General features: G+C 43.8%; 1 protein-coding gene across 8 annotated transcripts in view; it reads left to right on the forward strand.

The window, feature by feature from the left end:
- pkp4 (plakophilin 4) overlaps nucleotides 1-23,042 on the forward strand; it is a 117,238-nt gene that overhangs the window by 75,317 nt on the left and 18,879 nt on the right. For 7 of the 8 annotated variants that reach the window (XM_035411545.1, XM_035411542.1, XM_035411546.1 and 4 more), the window contains 5 exons: nucleotides 1,855-1,878; nucleotides 8,620-8,805; nucleotides 12,174-12,384; nucleotides 16,552-16,684; nucleotides 18,173-18,386. In XM_035411545.1, the coding sequence (XP_035267436.1) occupies nucleotides 1,855-1,878; nucleotides 8,620-8,805; nucleotides 12,174-12,384; nucleotides 16,552-16,684; nucleotides 18,173-18,386 (768 nt within the window). The remainder of the gene's footprint in view (nucleotides 1-1,854; nucleotides 1,879-8,619; nucleotides 8,806-12,173; nucleotides 12,385-16,551; nucleotides 16,685-18,172; nucleotides 18,387-23,042) is intronic. The other variant, XM_035411543.1, reaches the window with a different exon arrangement.

A 23,042-nucleotide genomic window follows, 5' to 3' on the forward strand; every position in this document is an offset into this window, starting at 1 on the left:
GGTGGCCCCCTTCCGTATAGGCTTCAGCTGGTCTTCTCAGTCAGAAGGCGCTGTAATACCTGCTTCTTTTTGTGGAAAAACCTTAGGATTGTGTGTGTGTGTGTGTGTGTGTGTGTGTGTGTGTGTGTGTGTCTGTGTCTGTGTGTGTGTGTGTGTATAGATATAAAGGCAATGATCTCTGTATGTCACATTAGTAGCTCCCAGTTAACCAAGAATTTGTGTTGAAATTCACCTTACTATGATCCTTAACATGAACATTTTGACAAGTGCTGGATTTGGTTCTTGAGGATCTAGGTGTTGCGGCATGCGCCTTCACAGTGGATTGTAGCTGTGCCTGTCTCTAGCTCTAGTGGCATTTGCTTATCATGTTTGAAGTTGTGGCTCACTTTTGCTAAGTTTTAGAGGTAGAAAGAGAAGAAGAGGTGGCGGTTCTACGAGGAACTGCTTTAGAGAATCCCCAGCAGGATTCTTTTAGCTGTTGAATATGTTGAAGTCAAATAAATTGCTGAGCTCATGTGGTCAGACGAGATGTGCACTCTTGTGGCACATTTTGGCATATGGGGTTGTTTCCTCTGGGAGGAGGATTGCATTTTGGATGGTCTTGCATAAGGGGAGAGTGGCAGGAATGCTGACTGTCACCAACTCTCGGGCAGTACCCAGCAGCTGATAGTATTGCAAATCACTGGAGCCAAATTCCTTTGAAAATTACATTTAGCATGACTGTAGGTATGACTAAGCTAGAACGTTGAAGTGTATTAAGCCAGCATTGCTCTACATGGGGATTTTTCACATAATTCATGAAATTACTAGCGTGAGTAATACCATTGTTACTATTATGTCTTTACAATGCCTAGTGAGCAACCTAAACAAGCTATTATCAGGTGTACTCTGAAACTCTGAAAATCTTACTGGTATCATTGACAAGAGCTTGCAAAAGTCATTTGTTGTAGTTATGTTTTGGCATCTGTCCTGATCTCCTAATAGGCAATCATAATGTACAGTGGAGCTTTGCTTGTTGGTTCAGGCTCTGGGATAGTACTTCCCTTCACTACAGATCTTAGGTGAATTTGCCCCCCCCCCCCTCCCTCCCCTCTACCACCCACATCTTAGCCTTATCCATGATTAATTTCTGATCCAGGTGTTGCATTGAACATGATGCTGACTTTGTATGTGTTTAGTCCTTTAATCTAGCCCAATGAGTCGAGTAGGAGTAGGCATTCTCCATTCTAGTTCTGCATTTGCGGCGATTCAGAAAGAATAGCAAAGAGGTTTATTTACTACCGTGTGTTTGGGAATGTGTGCTTTTTCCGTACATGAAACGTGCTTATATATTTTGGAAGACGTGAAAACGATATTTCCCAGAGTCGCGGGCTTGCAATTTGTCTTTGTAATAATAAGAGTAATGGGTTAGCCTGCGTCCGTTTTTTCTCTCCCTTTCCCAGTCCCCGCAGCCGAAGGAAAAAATCATTTTCTACTTTGAAGTATCTGGCACAATAAAATATGAAAAGGGCTGATACGGAGGAAAGTATAAATTGAAAATAATCACTCTGCAGACGGCGGACGTCACTGCAAATGGAACGTGAAATTTAGTCAATGTTACCTCAGCAGAGTACTTTGCTCCTTCATCCTGTATTTATTTGAATTATTATTCATTATGTTCCTCAATTTGCAATGGCTATTACCCCACCCTCCCCAAAGTGGGACTCCAAAGGCGCAGTAGGAAACCTCTGAAATGGTCTTGTGATGATTTGGGGAGAAAATGGCTATGATGTCATTGTAAGTGCTCCCCTCAGAGGGCTCTATTGTTTGCGGTTTGTGATTTTCTTTTTTTTTTTTTTTTGCTTCCCGTGGAAGATGCTCTGGTAGAAGACGTAAAAGGTGATATTCCCTTTGTCCCCACGTTCATTCCGCCTGTTTGTGTACTTTGCAGAACATGTGTGTGTAAACGTGTGTACAGTATGAGAGACTGTGCAAGTATCTGTGTAATGCTTGTGTGCACACGTGTGTGTGTGTGTGTGTGTGCATGCGTGTGTGCACCTGCATGTACTTGTGCATGTGTGTGTATGCATGTGTTTGTGTTTGTGTGTGTGCATGTGTGTGCGCGAGTGTGCGCGCGTTTGTGTGCACGCGTGTGTTCGTGCCCGTGTGCATGTGTGTGTGCAGGTGACCGCCTCATGACGCTTAGCCCTCCACCCTCCCAGTGTTCCTCATTTGTCAGAGGTCCTGCACCCTTCCTATCTCCACTGTCCCTGCAGTCTTCAATGATTAACTGCGCCCTTTTCCCTGGACTGCAGTGGGATGCATGTCTGGGTTTATATGTGCTGGGAGCAGAGATGGTGAGAGATTCATTAGGACCATTTACTTTTATCATTAGCATTTTGCCTGGTACCTGTGACTGTTATTCATTTGGTGGTAATGTTTAGTTTTTGTGCTCCAAGCTTTTCTCGTTTAAGCACACACTCTTGCCTTAAATGCCTTCGTTTAAGGAGATAAATCCATCAACGGCTTGTTGAAAATCTGCATTTGTAATGTGCTCACCCCAGTGGCCTGGTACATTAAGCTCTCTCTGTCAACAAGTGATTTACCGATAGGGGACGGTTCACACGATCAGATGACTCTGCAACGTGCCACTCTTTCTTCCAGAAAAAAAGGAGTGTTTGCCCTCATTAACATATGCAAACATATGCCCTCATTAACCCAAGTAGCCAATTACGGAGAGTGTGTTGCACTGTCGAAGGAACTGACACCGCGTGTGCCGTACTCCCAGCTGCCTGATAGATGATACTTCCCTCTGGCGCTGATGTGTACCATATTGTCAATCTGTCACTATTCTCGTGGGATTGCCGCTCGCTAATGATATTTGAGCTGCAGTGCGGAGAGATGTAGAAAATGTAGAGTAAACTGCATTTGTTTATTTGCTTCTGGCTGCATGCGGCAAGACAAATAACACCCCAAAGCAAAGTCTCGGGGATTGTCCCTTGTCTCCAGTTTCAAGGTCCAATTGCATTTGCCGCCACTGTAATTTGCAGGAGAGCACATCTCTCACGATGCTGATATTATAAGGCGCAAAGGAACGGTTTCTTTAGTGGAACCGTTTGAAATAACATCCATTTTATTCCCCTGCAAAACAGCCGCTGTATCTACTGAACTGTAAAAATGTGCAGTTCGTTACCCATCATTTTGTTTGTGGAGCACATTGTACTGCGCCCATGGTTTGAAATGTGCTATTTAAATAAACTGATTGATTGACTGATCCTGGAATTATAGTTTAGTCATTCTCAGCTGCATTTAATTGGGAAAAAAACACAGCATTCCACTGAAAACCCAAACAATTAATTTAGTGCGCTTTGTTAGAAGGTTGTGTACGGTGATTTGTCATTTCGACAGAAAGTTGGCTACATCAGTTGTTGAATCATTTTTCCATTAATGATTGATAAATGCCAAGTTTAGCTTAGTTTAGTAGTTTATTTAACAGGGACCTTGCACAATATAGTAGTTGCACCAGGGTTGGCTAAGTAGCTAATTTGCTCTTTGGAGCACCACACGGCTGTTCTTTCCCTGTTATGCATCTCTTGACCTTCAGGCCCTTCCAGTCGTTAAATATCGAAATGATACTTAAACAGGGATGGAAATGGCAGTCAGTGTCATTGCTTGAGTGTGACCTATTCCGCATTGTTATAGAACCTGGTTATTCTCCCACCCACAGGCACAATCCAACCAAGCTGATTAGTCGGACCCAGAATGGCTCAAACTGCTAAGCATTGGCCACAATATTTCTGTCCTTGTGTACTGACAGGCACCTTGTGGATGATGGATGACAGTGTTATGTGTTGGAGACAGTAACTGAACTAGTGAGTAAGTCATTTCACTGGTCTATCTAGCAGACAACTGGACCATTAAAGTTGCACACTGTAATTGCTATAATACTGCATGCCTACAGGATTGTTTTTTTTTTTCTCCTCAAACCTTCCTTACAAAAAACAAATTCATAAAACATTAGTAACCAAAGAAGTTGCAAAAGTAAATCATCAAACCTTCATCAATCTTAACAATACATAGGTCATGACATTATTCAAAGAATATTAATTAAATGAAAATTGTCCAATTATTGTCTAATTATAACAAAAATGGTCTTGAATCTTAAAATCTGTCATAAAACTATTATCCATCTCATTCATTCACAAATCATGGCAACTGGAAAGACCATCTTATGTAATTATTTGACTAAATATGAACATAAAGAAGAGGAGTTTATGGGAATGTTTGTTTAAAGTAAACTGTAAAAGCAAATATTTAGGATTTGAACAAATGCTTCCCTGTAATAATTTACAAACCTGTCAATAAGCTACTAATATGTTTTTTTTTTGGTTTCTCCATGCCCACCCAATATGAACATTCAACTTGCGAAGTATGTACAAGCATGCTCATATACGCCCCCTGCTGCCAGCTGGGGAGAGTGAGTAAAGTATGCGGTGCCAACCGGCTGGTTCTTTTCACATCGCAGCCACAAGCGGTGCACACGCAGAGCAGGGGTGGAGGAGACCCAATCATACGCATGCGCTGGCAGCGAGCTACGGAGCACCCGGACAGCCAACAGGGGTCGCTCAAGCACTGAACACTGCTATCCCCACCCACTGAATCCCTCCCATTTATCCCTTTATCCCCGATGAAAATTCTAAACATTTGTGTTTTTAAACATTTTTTGGGATCAGGCACAGGCTACAACTGTGTTTCAACATAATTTTGTTTTTGTGAACACTGGATTGTTCAGGTTACAAAGACATGCACAAATGTATTCATGCGCAGTACTTTTGGTGTCAATATGTTACATAAGTCCTGTGAAAAATCCCGTGCCCATAGAATGTCTTCACACATTTATTCTCCTTCCTCGTTGTTCCGACATGCTTTGGCAGCAGTTACGTTTGTCAGTCTGTAATTAATTGGTCACGGTCGCTGGAGAGTAAACTGCGCCTTTAACCATATCTCCATGGTGATAAAGATTTGCATCGGGCCATTTCTTCACAGATGAGAAGGCGTTGGATCCCCTAGAGTTCATCTTTACTTCACCTCATTTGAGCCACATATACAAAAAGAGAAACCGCTCTGCTCTGCTGGGCTCACATGAGGAGGCAATAAACCAACCGCCGAGATAAATCCGATTTAAACCATGTATACAGCTCCGGTTGTTTGTCGGCTCCAGTAATGAAGCCCTCCACCTCCTTTATTTCACACACTTGTATAACATGAAATGGGCTTATTACCAGGGTCAAAAATGCCGAGGAGTTAAACAGAAGTTGGGCCAAGCTGAGCAAGCACGTAGCAGGGAGCAAGTTAAATGGCAACAGTAGGTAGGAAACATTCACTGTGACAGAATGTCATTTTATTGTTTTGAAAATCGACCGTTGGCTCGGAAGACCGGTCGGCTGAAATGTGTGTCGGCCTCACTGCGAGACAGATGTGACCTGTTAGGGGGAATGTGAGCCTTCGCTGATGTCATTCCTATTTGGCTCCTGTGCGTGCAGCAAACACAATGTGACAATTGTGTGTCATGTTGAAAGCATGCTCTCTATGGCTTTAAAAGGTGCTAATTGTAATATCTGCTGCCTTCATTCTTTTAGTGTCTGCCTAGACAGTAATGAGTGAATCGGGGTTTAACATTTATGACCTGTTTATGAAAGGTTATGACCAGTTTTCCGGAATGACAGTGTGACAAAATCACCATGACAGTGTGACACTTCACCATCACTAATAGGCCAGTCACAGTTAAATTAATTCACATGTGGTTCAAGTGCAAATTCTCAGCTTATATTAAAGGGTATTTACAGTATACAGTATTTTGGTTTCACCATGTGGAATTGCTGCACTTTTTATACAGTCCCCCATTTCAGGGCACCTTAACTTTTGGGACAAATGGCTTCACAGGTGTTTCTGATTAGTCGAGTGTGTTCAATTGCTTCCTTTGTGCAGGTATAAGAGCTTTCAGTAGTCTTGATTCTAGACTTTTGATTGCCTTTGGAGTCTGTTATTTGTGTTTGTCAACATGAGTGTTGTGCCAAAGAAAGTCAAGGACGCCGTTAAGAGGCTGAGAAATCAGAAAAAAACCTGTCAGAGACATAGCCTAAACCTTAGGCTTACCAAAATCAACTGTTTGAAATATCATCAAGAAGAAAGAGAGCACTGGTGAGATCAGTAATAGCAAAGGGCCTGGTAAGCCACAGTTCATGACCAAAGAATTCTCACCATAATGAATAAAAACCCCCAAACAACTGTCCGGCAGATCAGAAACACTCTTCAGGAGGAAGGCGTGGATGTGTCTGTGACTACTGTCTGCAGAAGACTTCAAACAGAACTCCAGAGGCTACACTCTGTGTTTCCCACTGGTTGAGTATTTATTTGTAGTGGTTGACTCTGTGTGTGTTTGGAGGCGGGCAGGGGTTGCAAACCAGAAATGGGGGTTGTGGCAAGGGTGGGAACACACTATTGGCACATTAGAACAAACGATGGAGCTCTTTGGCACAGTGAGGGGAGTGGGAGAGCTGGTTTGTTTCGAAAACACAATGTCCAGCAGCATTTCACCTAGTGTAGCTTTAATTTTATCCCAAATTCCCAAACAATAAATATACGCACACACAGACTAAAACAGGCCCAGAAACCCGCAACCAACTCTTGAAATTTAACAGTGACTTGAAAAAGATTTTAAAAAAGAAGCCCGGAGTCGCTCATAATAAATACACTTGCCAACACTGGAGGGAGGAGGGACGAACTGACAGTTGGCTGTATGTCATTTTCACATTTAAAAGAAAAAACTGTGATTGCAAAGTATAGTGTGTCGCTTACAGAAATGAACTACTAATGTAGACTCGCAGTGTTCCAAACGAGACTTGGGGAGGCAGCCGCTTCATGCAGAAATTGATGTCCCTTCAATGGCAGTTTTTCTCCTGATTAATAATGTTTATGATTGTGGTTACTTATTGGCTGTCAGGGACACTAAAACTCTTTGATTGATATTAATTGGACCAATAATTATTGAGGAAAGGACAAAGCAACTCCACTACTTCCCTGTATTCGGAACACCGTATTATCTCACTGTGTTACGAACACCGCAAACTTTGTGTTTAGAATACCCCGAGTCTACATTAAATACATAAATCTTTTTCAGTGGGGGCAAATATTTTGGGGCGGGCTGCTGCTCAAGTTCAACCAAATGCCTCCTCACTCATTGGACAGCACTTCATCTGACAGAAAGACAGGGATCCCAAACAAAACAGCAAAGGAGTTTTTCAAGGCTAAAAACTGGAAAATTTGTGACTGGCCAAGTCATTCACCCAATCTGAATCCAGTTTAACGTGTGTTTCATAAGCTGAAAAAACTTAAACCAACTAACCCAACAAGCTAGTTTCAACCAACAAGCGGGAGCTAAAGATGGGTGCAGTACAGGCCTGGCAGAGCACACTCAGTGCTTCTTGATGTCTATGGGTCACAGACGTCAAGCAGTCATTGCATGCAAAGGATATGCGACAAAGTACTAAACATCACTATGTTAATTTACATAACATTAATATGTCCCAAACAATGTGGTGTGCTGCATTGGAGGGTCTGTGTATAAAAAGTGCTGTAATTTCTACATGGTGAAACCAAAGTGTATAAAAAATACCCTTAAATAAAAGCTGAGAATGTGTACTTTAACCATATGTAAACAGTTTGATTGCAAATCTAAAACTGAGAGCCAAATCAAGGAAAAAAACAAAAGTATTTTTCATTGTGGAGCTCGCTGTATGTCTTTTTTAAATGTAGCCATTCATTTCCACTTTTATTTGTTTCTTCTGTTTCACTTAATATCGATCTATCTGAATCAAATTTGTTTCTTTATCTCTTTATCTCTATGTGGAACATCTCATGCAGAACTGATCATTGGTCCAAGGGCTAAATCGGAGCCCAGTAGTCCACCCCACGACTTGGCATCTCTTCTAGAGTTACGCAAATGCATTCAGTTGTTAGTTTGTGTAATCTGGAGTTATTTTGTAGGCATGACATCATTTTGGTCTCTCACTGCTCCGAGCCCATGTGGACCAAGTGCAGCTTTGAGCTGGCACCAGACACTCATCCTGACACTTACTGTGGCACATTCTGTTTTCCAAATTTAGCTGACCCCGCGTCTTACTCAGAGCAGTGCGCGTGGCACGCCCCTGCGAAGCCCCCTCATCTGCTGTGTGCTTTTGTGCAATGGCGGGAAGGGGAGAGGACGGTTTCGGCAAAACCTGCTGTCGCAGTTTCTCCCCCTTAATGGATTATTATTGGGGAAGAATCGCAATTTAGAGGTGCAGCTACTTGAAAATGAACTGATGGGAGTGCACTACGACATGGAAAAAATCTGAAAATGAGGCCCAAATTCGTTTCAACAAATTCTTTAGCAGCTTAAATGTCGAGCGAACGATTCCTCCCAAATGCTGTTTTGTCCGGAGCCTTTGATAGTTCTACTGGGCAGGTCTCACGGTTCTTTTCATCCGAGCGCGGTGCGATTTTGGCCGCATCGTTCCAGCCGAGTGCGAAGAGGACTGGCGTTGACTGAGAGGGGGAGGAGCTGGGTCTTACTCTGGGATTTCGGGTCTGTGTCCCCAGATCTCCGGCACTCTTACGCCAGCCAGCACAGCCAGCTGGGACAGGACGGGAGGCTGGCCATGTCCCCCGACCACCACCAGCTTTACAAGGAGGGCACCTTCCAGGGCCCCCTGTACCACAGCCCCAACCACAGGGCCACGGACCTGGACCATGGCGCCTCTGGCACCCTCTACAGGGCCGTCTCAGGTACCTCCCCCCGTCTCTTACACAGCCAATCACATGACAGCATGCTTTTTAAAGTGCCTTCGGGGATAGTCCGTGCTTCAGGCAGCCACTGCTTGGCCAATGGGAAGAGGGTGCGGTCAATTTAATTTTAGCCGTATAATGGATAACAGGGATGAAGGAATGGTAGCATTGTGAGAACCTGCGGTTGTTTTAAATTCTGACCACACAGCCCTCTCTCCCCCTTCCTGTCCTTCAGTGAGTCTCTTCTTAAAGATTATGCTGCAGTCCTGAGATTCTCACCATGCGATAAGTTCGCTTATAAATTGCATGGAGCTTCGCTGATAACCAATACTAATGTGTTTGACAGGAAAGTCTGGCTGTTGGAGGTGCTTAAGAGACACTATTTCATTAGAAAAATGCAATTGCCTCCTAAGCAATCTTTGTTAAACTGTGGAGTTCATAATAGCCTCCCCCCAGCACTACAGTATTTTCCTTAGATTATTTCAGATTTCTGGCAGTTTGTATGCTTGCTCATAGGCAGGGGGGGTTTATAATGACAAACAAAAACATTGAACCGCTTGAGCGAAGGAAATAAGTCTGAGGAATGAGGAATAAAATGCAATTTTGTAACAATTATGATCCTCCACTGTTTAGAGTTCTGCATGTTTTTTCAAGGGGGGAGACAGGAGGGGAGGTATAGATTACTGACATTTAGATCCAAGGAAAGTAGTCATTTCTGTTCTTCTGCAGAAACTTTCTGCAAGCCTAACTGAACGGAAATCCTCAGGATAAGTACACATTGACTGAACTGAATAGTGGACAAATGGCATTGGATCTTTATATACATAGGTATTATATATATTTTATAAGTTTGCTGCCTTAAGACATTTTCAAACAATTGTAATCCCACTTTACTGACCACTGTTCATTAACCCAATTTAAGACATCAGTTGTTGCGCTGCAGTTCATTAAGTTCATTATAAATTTGAATATAAACGAAGTCCTTCCTGTACAGTTAAAATGGCAGTCCTATCCTTTAAATGTCACTGTCCCTCCATATGATCAAACTGCTTTCAGAAAACACATAAGTAAATATTTAAGTGGTGACATAAAATTTTGTAATGGATTAGATTTATACTAGGAACTCATGAGTTATGTAGAATTTTTTTTTCTTGGGGGAAGGGCTCGAAAAATGGAAACACTAAGATTGCTTGCTGTATATTCAAATCTTGAATTCTCCTTTTTGAAAATCATATAAAAAAATTAAAAAAAACATGACACAGCCTTCTATGAATAGGTGGAGAGTTTGAGTGTGGCAGGAGGTGGATTACCCTGAATGATGACGATGTCTGCCTGTGTGTTTGGTCCTTCATTTCCCAGTCTGTTGAACTTGCGGTTTACAGTGAGATGAGTGGACTGGAAATACAGAAGACAGATTGCAAATGGGGACTGCTAAGGGACCTGTGAAGTGCTCCACAGTTCACAGTAATTGCAAATTACACTTAATCTTCCAGTAGTTTAATACAGTATGTGTATTAATTAAATGTGGCCTGCTTGCCTATCAGATTTTTTTGAAGTACTGCACCTTGTACATACTCAGACATTTCAACAAGGAAATTTGAAAGCATACTTAATCACAGAAATAAGGTCAGATGTTTCCCTAGTGACACAAGGACAGTTATGACCCCGGTCAGTCATCATTTCATGAAAAATAGTGTGTTTATCTTTGTCTGTAAAACAAAATTGAAGGTAACTTTCTGCCTTTTCAAAATTCAGGTTCTTTCTATTCCTATCCTATGGCACAGATTTATGGTTACAAAAGCAGTCTTTAATATAAGCCTAAACCATCATTCAGTCAAAAAATAAAATTACTCAAGTTTAATGCTCAGCCACTTACAGTAATTTGCTTTCCATTATTAAGGATACAAACATTCTATTTTTATTCTCATTTTATTTTGTTATGCACTCTGTTAATCTAGCATTGCTTTTGTTTTGAGTTTGTTTTATTAGAATGATGGAATACTAAATGGAGAAAGTTGAAAGTAGTCTAAATGGCTCCACTGCAACCTCTCTGTCAGTTCAGCAGAGAGCAGACGAGCACGTTCTCTCCTCAGAACGTGGTGAATATCACTGCACTGAAACACAGCAGCCCATCAGGAAGCACGTTCATTGTGTGGTGGGAAAGATATTCTGGTTAGAGCCAATGCGAGGACGGAACATTGTGAAGTTTTGAATGGGTGGAGCTGCAGTATATGCTGTCAATCACTGATCCCTGCAAACCGCTCTCCGCAGCTCAGTTGTAAATCATTATAAACAGCAGTGAATCATTGAAGATGGCACTTACTGCAGCACATTTTGGGGTTCATGAAGACTCTGCTTTCCCAAATAAGATACTGCTCCAGAAGTGTGTCTGTGTTGAGATACCTAGGGTTCAGCAACAAAAATTTACTATGACAGCTGCCATTTTATTATTTTAGTTTTATATTCTCTTCATCTGAAAATGGTCATTATTTGAAAATGTAATTAATGCATTGCCTCTCAATATATATAAACCTCCTGGCTGTTTCAAAATGTATTCACCACCTCTCTGTACATTCTGTGCTCCCTGGTGACCGGTTCGTCCAGCTTCATCTACCGTAATATGGAGTCAACATGAGTATTTTAGCTATTAATTTGCAGATGGGAAAGCTCATCCATGTGATAAATGTGATTTTTGGAACGGAGTGCTTCTCATATGTGGCCTTGCCCCAGAGGAGGAGAACTGCAGAGAGCCCTCGAGGAGCTCTCTCGTGCCGAGTCGCTGAGCAGTGAGCTAACGTTGCAGAAGAAACCGGGTCAGTGGCTGAGAAGAAGGGGCAAGACGACGCTGCAGGGATGGCGGTGTGGCCGAGATGTTTTCCGCTTTGTTGCTTGCGTCGTTCGTGAAGAGACGCTGGTTCCGCTTCTTAGGTTTACTGGAGGGCCATCTTTTCAGATAAGCAGAGGATCTTTAACTTCTGTGAAGCATTGCTCTGGGTCTCCAGCTCTGACCATGAGCTTAACCCTCTCACAGGATGGCCTGTCCTGCTCTGCTCCTGAAGCTTCTCCTCTCACAACCAGCAGAAGGCGATTGCAGGACGAATTCCTCATGTGCTCTGTGATCGTAGGGGTTTTGTTACAGCCACGTAGTTAATGGGTTCCAGACTGAAGGAACTGCTGCACGCTTTAAAAAAAAAGAAAAAAAAGGCTGTGTTGTTGTGGGGCGATTTACGAGGAGCCGCGCCCATTTCTTACCTCGCAGTTCCCGAATCCCCTAATCCTGGGAGAAATAGCGTGAAATGAGTGTTGTCAGGAAGAGGTGTTGGCTGTTGTTGTTTCTTATTGAATGGTTGTTGCTGTGTTTTCCCCAGGTGTAGGGAATTTGCAGAGAACCTCCAGCCTGCGGGGGGCGATGACATACCAAAGAAGCAACTACGCCCTGAACACCACGTCTACATACGCTGACCCCTACCGCCTGACCCAGTACGAGCCTGCTGAGCCCAACTACGCCCGACAGGCAGCGGCGGTGGACGATGCTGCCACGCGTTCACCTTCCATAGACAGCATTCAGAAGGATCCCAGGTAGGCCATAATGCTTTCTGTCACTTTCTTTAATAACACGGCTCATTCACCAATGTCTTTCATAGGGGTGCGCACATTTGGCTTCATGTCGCCCCAGTTGTATGAGAGTGATTCAGTCGGCAGGGATTGCAGTGTTCACTGCTTGCGTGACCCCTGTTGGCTGTCTGCGGCTTGCTCTCTGCGTACATGTATGATTGGGTCTCCTTCGTCGCCCACTCTGTGCATGTGCGGCTTGCGGCTATGGTGTGAAAACAAGCAACTGGCTGTTTTCACACCAATGTTCCAGAGGAGTGCTGCAAGTTGTCTATACTCTGACACTTGTACCTTTTAGACATTCCAAATTCAGGTGGGATTGGATGTGCCCAATAAAAAAAATGTTTAAAAACTCGCCTTTTTTGTTGTTAGTCCTTGTACTCAAGGATTAACAGCACAGTTTTCGAGCACAGTCTCTTCTAAAGCCGATTGGCGGAATGTTCCCATTCCAAAGAAGCAACTACACCTGTCATCACCGCTGGTCAGTATGACAGCATTTTAATTGCAATTGTGAGTGCAGACATTAATGAGCCCTTCTCCATCGAACCCGTGCTCCGCACTTCAACCGATGGGGCTTCAAGTGTTCCACCTCCCCCCTCCTCCCTGTTCTTCAATACGGTATTGTTATTATGCTAGTTTCCAGTGAACGTTCCAAATAATGCAAAACCAGGTTTTCTGACAACAATAAATCGGGCTCCAAACTTTAGAGCCACACCACCGCACATATTAGAGGCGATTATCCCAGCCGTTGTGGGTGTCTGAGGGTCGTGGGGGGGGGGGGGGGTTTGGGGCGCTAAACACTAGCTCAATCTTCTGTGGAGGGAATATAAGCCTGTCTCCCAAACGTGGGCGGGGAAACGAGATGGCGTCGACTTCCAATAAACAGTCTGTGCCGGCCGTGCCGGTGCCTTGGGAACAGAGAAACACACACCCTTTCACTGGTGCAGCCTGCAAGCGCTCTGGGCTGATTTAGATTAGAACAACAACAGATATTGGATTTGTGTCCTGCTCCACCTGCTACCTGAATAGCTAGGTCAACAAACGGGCCTCCAACAGGATATCTGCTGCCTTTTCACCGTGCCCCAGTGCAACGGAAGTCATGCCAGCTCGGCTCAATGTCTTTTTCGGATTTTCATAACATCACTGTGAATGAGACCTTTTGTTTTGGCATATGTACTGCAAAGAAGTTTTCCCAAACATTAGAGGTTATGAGAATCTTGATATCCAATTTTGACAATTAAAAAAAAGCTGACATATTAGGTCTTGGTACACAATTTATTACCAAGACCTATACTTTATCATATTTTCTCAGTTTCACAAGTATTGCTTTGTTCTCAAAGGTGATCACTGAAATGGAAAAACTTGGAAAAATTAATAGATATTCTATTAAGATCCCGGCGGCTGCTGGTTTTAGTATTGATTAATTTAAATTTAAACTGAAGGTCTGTAACTACAAAATGAGAGTAGGCTATTTAATAAAGTTTCAAACTCAGAAACACCTTCTGAATGCACTGAAAATGGAAATCGTTAGTGCTGGTACTCTCTTGAACTCTTTAGCTTGCCTTGGGTAGCAATACAAGAGCCGTTTCCTTAGGCAAGCTTCGGAGTTCAACAGAGTACCCAGCACTAATCACAAGGACAACATCTCTTCAGCTCGCAAACAGTGGTTCATATCCAAGGAGAATACAATGCCTGAAGACAAAATGGTTCAGACTGCAGCTCCCTTATGCATTTTATTGAACCCAAAGTTACCAAAGGCTAGGGCTTGTCAAAATATTATTGCAAACGCTTCCACTGCAGCCATACCCTAAATTGCCATTGTTTTCTCCTCCCAACACAAATAATAGCGCTATATCAGATTGCTTCAATGAAATTCATACCTGTTTTCTCCAGGCATTAAATAATTGGTTAGGTCAGAAGCACAACAATCATTAAATCACATCTAATGGCTCATGTGCATATTTTACACTCTCTCCTCCCACGTTTCTTTTTTTTTCCCAGTCGTACATTTGTAATGCCTTAAATTTCATTTGCATTAAAACAAACACTGAAAAACTGATCATCCCTGCATTTCTATTTTGCGTTTTTATCAATTTCACTACTGCAAAATGTATTTTAGGGGGTCCTGGTGAGAGCTCTTTGTTTCTGTAAAACACACACACATACACACACACACACAGACGGGTGACAAATTAAAGGGACACACACACACAGACGTTTGACAAATTAAAGGGAAAACATGAAGTGTTGTAGTAAGATCTTGGGCCACCACAAGCCATCAGAACAGCTTCAATGCGACTTGGCTTAGAAGTCTCTGGAACTCTACTGAACGGATGGTACACCATTCTTCCAGAAGATATTCCCTTATTTGGTGTTCTTATGATGGTGGTGGACAGCGAACCTTATTGAACCTGTGTTTTGTAGTTGTTCCTATGACCATGATATGCACATGTCGCTTTGGATAGAAGCGTCTGCTAAATAAATGTAATGTAATGTAAATATAATGACGGCGCTGTATAACATGTTGGTCCAAATGCTCCCATAGGTGTTCAAATGAGTTGAGATCTGGTGACTGCGAAGGCCATTTCATACGACTCAAATCTTCATACTCATCAAACCATTCAATGACCCCTTAAGACCACTCCCTTTAGGATAGAAATGTTTCATCATAGGATAAAGGTGACTCAGAAAAACTTTGTAGTGATTTGCACTGACCTTTCCCTCTAAGGGGACATGTGGTACCAAAACTTTTTTCCACATTTCACCAGTGCCTATGGTTTTTGCACTACTGAACTCACAAATCTCAGATGCATTCGTCTTTGTAATGAGCGGTATATGCACTGCAACCCTACTATAATATCCCTCTCTGTGTTGTTGATGGACTATTCTTTTCTTGCTGATACAGTTTCTGCATTGACATTTTCAGTCACCTGTGGAAGAGCTGCTTTTCTGTTTTTCCTTACATATCGCACAAGCATCATTGTCATTGATTGTGTGCTTTCAACCATAATTTTTGACCCTATTTACTGATGTCTTTCCCATAGATCTAAATGCAGATGTCACTTGTTCCTATTGAAACATTAACCAGTTGAACAGTATTTGTGACTGAAGCTCCTGCCTTCCGTGCCCCAATGTCAGAGTCACTTAGATCACTCTTGCCATCTTGATCCAAAATCAAGGTCAACTGGGCATGCTCATCATTTTTATACATGCCACAGGGCATGATAGGATTTTAATTGCTTAATCGTATCATGCAGTAAACCTGCATGGAAGCATTGACATTCATTTTGTTTCTCTACTCACTTACTCAGGTTTTTCATTTAATTTGTCACCTGTCTGTGTGTGTGTATATATAAATGCCATTCATGTTTAATTCTAGACATATACAGATAATTTCTTATTGGCAAATTATTCATAGGGTCTCCCAAACAACAAAAGCTAGTAACCTAAACCAGTAGGCCTTTTCAGTGCTCTATTATAAAGTATTTTTCCTGGGTTTTAAAATGTATTTATTTATTTTAGATATTTTAAATTATGCAGCTGCTTCATTCAGACAGCGAAGATGGCTTACTGATTTGTCTAGATGAATCCTAATGCCTTATGGTTATTCAGCTGTGCCTTTCAGAGAAAGTTAAAATGGATGACAGGGGCGCAATCCATAGGTCTCCAGCCTCAGACTCAACTCCCTCCGAGAGACATTAGTGTGGTCCATATAAAATTATGACGTTTACAGAAACTGCATGCTTGATGCCCGTAGCGAGAAGTCACGCTTCACCCTGGAGGCAAATTCATTTGCAGTATCAGAGGTAGAAACCCTGAGAAAATAAACAAATAACTATGAGAAGTGGTTAAAGTTAGATGTGTGATGTGTATACAAACTTAAAAGTTTTTAAGTGTATTTGATCACAGAATAAAGCCAGCTTGTTATATGCTTAATTAATGATTTTATAAAGGTGAATTCCTGAGCACCCAAGATTAAAGTATGCAATTTTAATTCATGTACATTCAAAAAATGTCACTGACATTGGGAGAGTTATATTTTAATTTAGCGTGGATATGATTTTCATTTTGTGAGACTTATGAGTTTTCCCCCTGCGAGTTAATATAAAACGAGCCCTTTTGTTTCTCTTCCAGAGAGTTTGCCTGGCGAGACCCCGACTTGCCCGAAGTCATTCACATGCTGCAGCATCAGTTTCCCTCCGTGCAGGCCAACGCCGCCGCCTACCTGCAGCACCTGTGCTTCGGAGATAATGGAGTCAAAGCCGAGGTACTGTCTGCCCGGCACGCCGAGGGACGGCACCCTTTCGAGCGCGACGCGGCCCTCTGAGCAGGGCCTCGCCCATCTTCTCCACTCCGTGTGCCCTTATTCAGGCTGGTGTGTCACGGCTGAGCTGGCACTGCTGGCATTGCTGGTCGAGTGGCCTCCTGGGAAAGTGGCTCCGCTAATCATTTCTGCGCTTGCCCACAGGAGGTCTGGGGCGGACACAAGCTCCTGAGAGCTTCTCTTTTCAAATGCACGCACATGCATGCAAACACACACACACATGCATGCAAACACACGCACACGCATGCAAACTAACACATACGTATGCAAACATACACATGTGCAAGCAAGAGCACGCATGCATGCAAGCACACACACACATGCACCCGCATGCATATTCTCATGGATAAACACAGTGTACACATGCATACATGCGCACATACACATGCACACATGTATATATTCTCATGGATAAACACAGTGTACACATACATGCAAGCGCACATACACATGCACGCACATGCATTTTCTCATGGATAAACACAGTGTACACATACATACATGCGCACATACACATGCACGCACATGCATTTTCTCATGGATAAACACAGTGTACACATACATACATGCGCACATACACATGCACATACGTACATATTCTCATGGATAAACACATTGTGTACACGTACATACATGTGCACTCACACATTTCATGTGAAAATATGCTCTTGCAACACACACACACACACACACAGTCACACTTCACAGTTCAATTCAGTTAGTCCAAATAAATGCTCACCAATCAGCCATCAGTCATGAATCATGATTGAGAATGTCTAAAGCTTTCACTCTGCAGTCGTTTAGCATTTTAAAAAGTTAAGGACAAGTGCTGGCATTTCACTCGCTTTCTTTCACTGTGGGCTTTCAGAATTTGCCAATTGACCGTTTCCAAAGAGATTTTGGTACTCTGTGTTCTCATTTCAATGCTCGCATGATTACAAATTCTCCAACAACATCCCTTTTTGGGTCTTATTACAGCTTCTGGAAGTCTAAGGGACCGCATGTTCATTCAATTAAATGAGCTTTTTAGCATCATTTGTGGAAGATGTATTGCATCTACCTGCATGTTAGCAGTGTTCACATCGTTTGCGGTTTTACAAAACTACGTATCCTGTGTGAATATGGTCAAAACATTTGACTAATGCTGCTCCGCATGCTTGAGACCACTGTTACACTGTCACAGTGTTGGATAACCCTCAGATGAGGGGATGTTGAAAATGCGGTTTTCCATCTACTTGTTTAAGTGGAACCAGGTGCAGAAGCCTGTGGTGTGATAGACTGCTGCATAATGCACTGACACAGATAAATCATTCGTGCCGCCGAACATAATTTCTTCTCTATGGTCCATTACGAAGAAATGAGCGAGGGGTTTTCTTTCGGGCAAATCAGTTCCTTTGGCGAAAGAGGGCTCTCTTCTGAATGCCTCTGCAGGTGTGCCGGCTCGGCGGGATTAAGCACCTGGTGGATCTGCTGGACCACAAAGCTCTGGAGGTCCAGCGCAACGCCTGCGGGGCCCTGCGGAACCTGGTCTACGGGAAAGCCACCGACGACAACAAGATCGCCGTGAGGAATGCGGGCGGGGTCCCCGCCCTGCTTCGGCTGCTGAGGAAGAGCGCGGACACGGAAGTGCGGGAGCTGGTCACCGGTACGTCCGTGCGCCCGTCCGCCCGTCTGTCCCTCCCCAGGGCCTCTCTTAGCTCCGCTCCACACGCCGCGGCCTGCCTTCCTTCTCCGGCTCGGTCGGCCATCTGGTACGTCCACAGAGGTGCTTCTGCAGGCGGCACGATTATGACTCATCCATTATTCGCCCAGCGGAGAGCCCGGGCAGAACTGTTTTTTGTTGTGGGGAAAACGGTGAGACCCGTGACCAAATGAAACGGGCGAGGCTGATTCATCCTCCTGAGGACGCCAGGCTGCGATGGAGCAAAGCTGCCATCCAGACTGCTTTCCAGACCCCTCGTGCCAGCCAGGGTGTGGGAGTGCGGAGTGCAAAGTGCGCATCCAAGATTGTGGAACGTGGGCTGTAAAGTGTGGGATATGGACTGTGTAGTGTGGCAGTACAGTGCATTTCAGGTTGTAGAGTGTGGTGTATGGGGTGTGGATTGTGGAGTGTAGGGTGTGAAGTGTGAAGTGTGGATTGTGCAGTTGATGGTGTGGTGTAAAAAGTGGATTGCGGAGCATTAGGGTGTACGTTGTGGATTGTGCAGTGTAGTGTGTGGGGTATAGATTGTAGACCATAGGGTGTGAGGCTCAGATAAGTCAGTCTTAAGTCTTGATGTGGGCAAATCCTGAGTCTCTCAGTCCTCTTAACCTTAGCCATGGTTTACATACAATGAGTGGCACAAAGATTACAGTGGTCCTGCTGGTGTCGCTGACAGCCATGGACCAGGCTGGTGGCTGGGGGACGGCTGCTAAATTTATCTCTACCGTTTCATACATCTTGCTCAGCTTTGAGCCTGGCAAACATGCCCTAGGGACTTGTATGTGTTCAAAGGCATTTCAGTTCTTGAGACATTTGGGACGCTGCCAAGTTCTGGAACTGCAAATGAAGGCATCTTGATCAGCAGGAGCGGTCATTATTGATTAAATAATAAAATATATGCCATTATATTGGTTGGTGCAGCAGAAGTGTGAGCAATCTATTTTGCCATGGATATGGGCATTTTATGAGGAAATAATTCCATGTGGTCCTGTGAGTGTTTTGGAATTGGAAAAAGCGTGTAGCAGGTGGCCCTGGCACCAATATAAAGCGGACCAGCTGCACCATAGAGGACGGGGTGCAGAGACGCACGCTCCTGCTCCACTCTACATGCAGATCCAGGTCTGGTTCTGTATAGAAGGACGGAGGTCAGGCTGACTTTTCCTTCGCTCCAAGTTTTTCAGTCATTTTTGTGCCATAATCACTTAAAACCCAGTTATCTGGACATGGATATTCTTTCAAGATAATTGAGTGTTGATGGGCCCACCAAGATGGATAATTAGGCAGTCATCAAGAACGTCTTCTCTGGTTGATGAGTCGTATCCAGTGACCCTCACAAACTGTTTTCAGTCACACTTCTCAAAATCCTGAAGTTGCGAGTCTAATTGGGACAGACAGGAATTGCGTGCCCGTACTTCTTGAACACATTTTAGGCTTTGAGTCTGGTTTTCATAACGATGAGAACACCTTAGTGCTCATTGCATGTAATGCATGGAAAGGGAGAGTAACAAGGTGCTCCGTGAACCCAAGGAAAATTGCCTGAAGCGAAGAAGGAGAATCCAAAGCTCTCCGATAAGAGTATTGCTGAAGTGAGCGAAATGTGAATGATAGTACTTACAGTACTGCATTTCCCAGGTTTCCAAAGAACTCTTATGTGAAAGAGCAGGCAGAGTCAAAATACCTTTTATCATATTGGCGTAATGCGCAGGGATATTTAAAGCATTAAACGAACACAAAACAAGAATGGCTTGTGCATTTCTTCCCCACGGGTGTTCGTCTTCCACCTCTCCTCTCTCGCATAATGGTGTCCCGGACACCTGGGAAGTGAGCTCTTTCATATTTCTCTCCATTTTTCAAGACTCTTCAAGAGTCAGTGAGCTTTGGATTCCCATTTTTCAGTTCAGTTCATTTTTTTGAGTTGCGCATAACTCCAATGTAAAAGCACAAATCCTGTTGGGTGTTCATCATTAAGTCACTGGGGGATGGAGTGTCAGCACAGCCTGTCCAGGACTGACATCAGGTGAAGGAGGGATATTTTAGTTAGTTGGGGGGGGGGGGGGGAGACTAGTAGGGGCCTATACATGCATGTAAGGAATTGCATAACATATGCAGCTGTTTGTGTACTGAAGTAGTTCAGTACAGGGATCTTGCGCAATAGCTCGACGCCTGCAGCCCCATCCAGGTTTGATACCTGGAGACATCTGGTTCAGCGCCAGGTTCCCTAACCACTTCTGAGACGCACCGTTAGCAGTGTTTACCTTCAATCTGTAGACGTCAGTCCTCATTTTAGTTTACAAGTTTGGCTGGTTCCGTAGTCTTAGGTGGGCACTCTCAGCTGGTTTGTTTATAAATTCCATGTACTTGCGGGGAACACTTTGCAAGTTGTAAAGGAGCAGTCTAGTGCTTTCTACTTTCAGGCTGCTCTGGCATGGTGGTGTATGGTTCTTCAATGAATCAATTTCAATTATCAATGAATCCCTGAAGGGTCAGCAATAAAGCCAGCCTTTAGAGAGAGGATGTGCATTAGTGTACATTAGCAGGGTTGGCAAGGTTTTGTTTTGTTTGGTTTCTGCAGGTAACTCCTAGTCTGAACACAAAGAAAAGATATTTGCACGCTGTTGCCAAATGCTCTGCTTTATTACACAAAGTTTACGTTCAAATGACCTTCATCAGAGCATACAAAATAGACAATGGATAGGTAGGAGAAATGGCTTTCCATCCCATTCCCTTAATCAGCAGTGTGCGCAACACACCTTTGCACACTATGTGGAGCACATCCTCTTAGGAATTGTAGTTTTACACAAACAATTGTAATAATTTAACGGAAAACATTGCAAACATCAGTTCGAGAGAGTGCAAAAAACCACACAAACGCTCTAGAAATCATGACGCTAGCCCGACTCCTTTTTCCCGTTATGCAGGCTATCATCTAAGGACTACTGAACTTGAGTTATAGTAGAAGTGCGCTGCCGGGCCACACTGACAGCACACGCAGACTGCAAGGCTCCGGCCTACCCGAGTAAATGCTTGTGAATGACAAGTCGGGAAGTTAAAGTGATGAATTAAACCCTCCCCAATTATACGCTGCCACACATAACTCATTTTTAGTTGCCGCTTGCACAGTTGGCACCCAACCTGGGATGCCCGTCACATCAACACGCTCCGTGGGAGTGCCTTAAGCCCAGTGTTAACTGCATATATATGCTGACATACAAATGGGTTCATGGGGCCGGAGGGATAACGGTCTGAACTGTCTCTCCCTCCGCACACATCCCACTGGAGATTTTTAGCACATTAATCCTGCATTCTTTACCAAGCTCTTTCAGCCTACGCTCGTATACGTCCACCACCGCGATGGACCGCCACCCCAGCCGGAACGCACTCTTTCATCTCATCACTTCTTCCTTTAGAATGCTAATGCAGCCTATGGGTCCTACAGTATCTATGGTATGTAGATATCTATATCTGTAGCATTAGTCTTCCGCTGTAGTCTTCCACTGCTTTGAGGGCCATTAATTGTGCACCCTGGCCTCGGTCGTAGGACATGGAGTTCACTCTGGGGGTCAGAAAATGGCGGTGTGGCTGCCTGGAGTGAAGTCACTGTGTTAAAAAGGCATGGTAATTACACCTTTCAATGAAGCCAAGGGATAAACCACAGAACCCATTAACGTGCAGAAACACACAGAGGACTGGCTGAGTGAGTTCTTTAGAAGGCCCTTAATGAAAAGTAGGGGCCTGAGCCCTTCAAAGGATCAATGCTGCATATACTTTGTTTAATAATTTATTTATGCGGCAGGTGGCTTTTTTTCAGGTTGATATACCATACCGTGTGTTGGCTGCACTGTAGAATACACACGAGCCCAGTCGTTCAATTCATTCAGAATACCGAGCCACAACAGAACCTACAGTACCCTACAGTAATGCATTTCATGAGATCAGTGACATAGATATGATTGCAGAATAGAAAAGCCAATTTATTATACGGACAGTGAATGAAATATGATTCCCAATTATCAGTCCGTGAACGTGGCTCGTTGACTGCATAACTGGAGAGGGTAGAGTGGGCTGGCAGGGGTGGGGGAGGTGCAGCAGAGTACAGCTAGCTGCTTTCACTCCCATCTCCCTCAACAGAGCCCTTCCACGGCACTCTCGAACGCGCACTCCTGCCACACTTCCTTTTTAACGGAGAGTCCCCTCAAAGGGGCTTAATTAATTTGTAAAGAGGGAATTTGAGATAAGGAATGCAATTACCGCGATTGTTGTTCCTTCCTCTGCCTCGTGCTTCCCGCCATTATCATCACTGTGATGTGAACAGAACATACTGTACGTCCCTACAGCTTGCCCTCTACCTGCTACCCTCTGGTGGGCAACAGAGTCTTCGGATAACCAGTTGGTGAGAGAAATGGGCTCATTTTGTGTAGCCTTGCCAGTCCTGTGCAGATTGGCATTGTGCAGTTCCATCTGGGAACGTTGTTCTCCGTTTCTGTGGTTAGACAGGATAACGGGATTGGCTGGAGGATTTATTTGGGAAACCTTGTTGTACTGGGGCAGGGACCTGAAACACACAGCTGTGTCTGAGTACTTAAGCAGAGAGCAGAATCA

Source organism: Anguilla anguilla, chromosome 3, assembly GCF_013347855.1.
Source record: "Anguilla anguilla isolate fAngAng1 chromosome 3, fAngAng1.pri, whole genome shotgun sequence".
NCBI classification, from domain to species: Eukaryota; Metazoa; Chordata; class Actinopteri; order Anguilliformes; family Anguillidae; genus Anguilla; species Anguilla anguilla.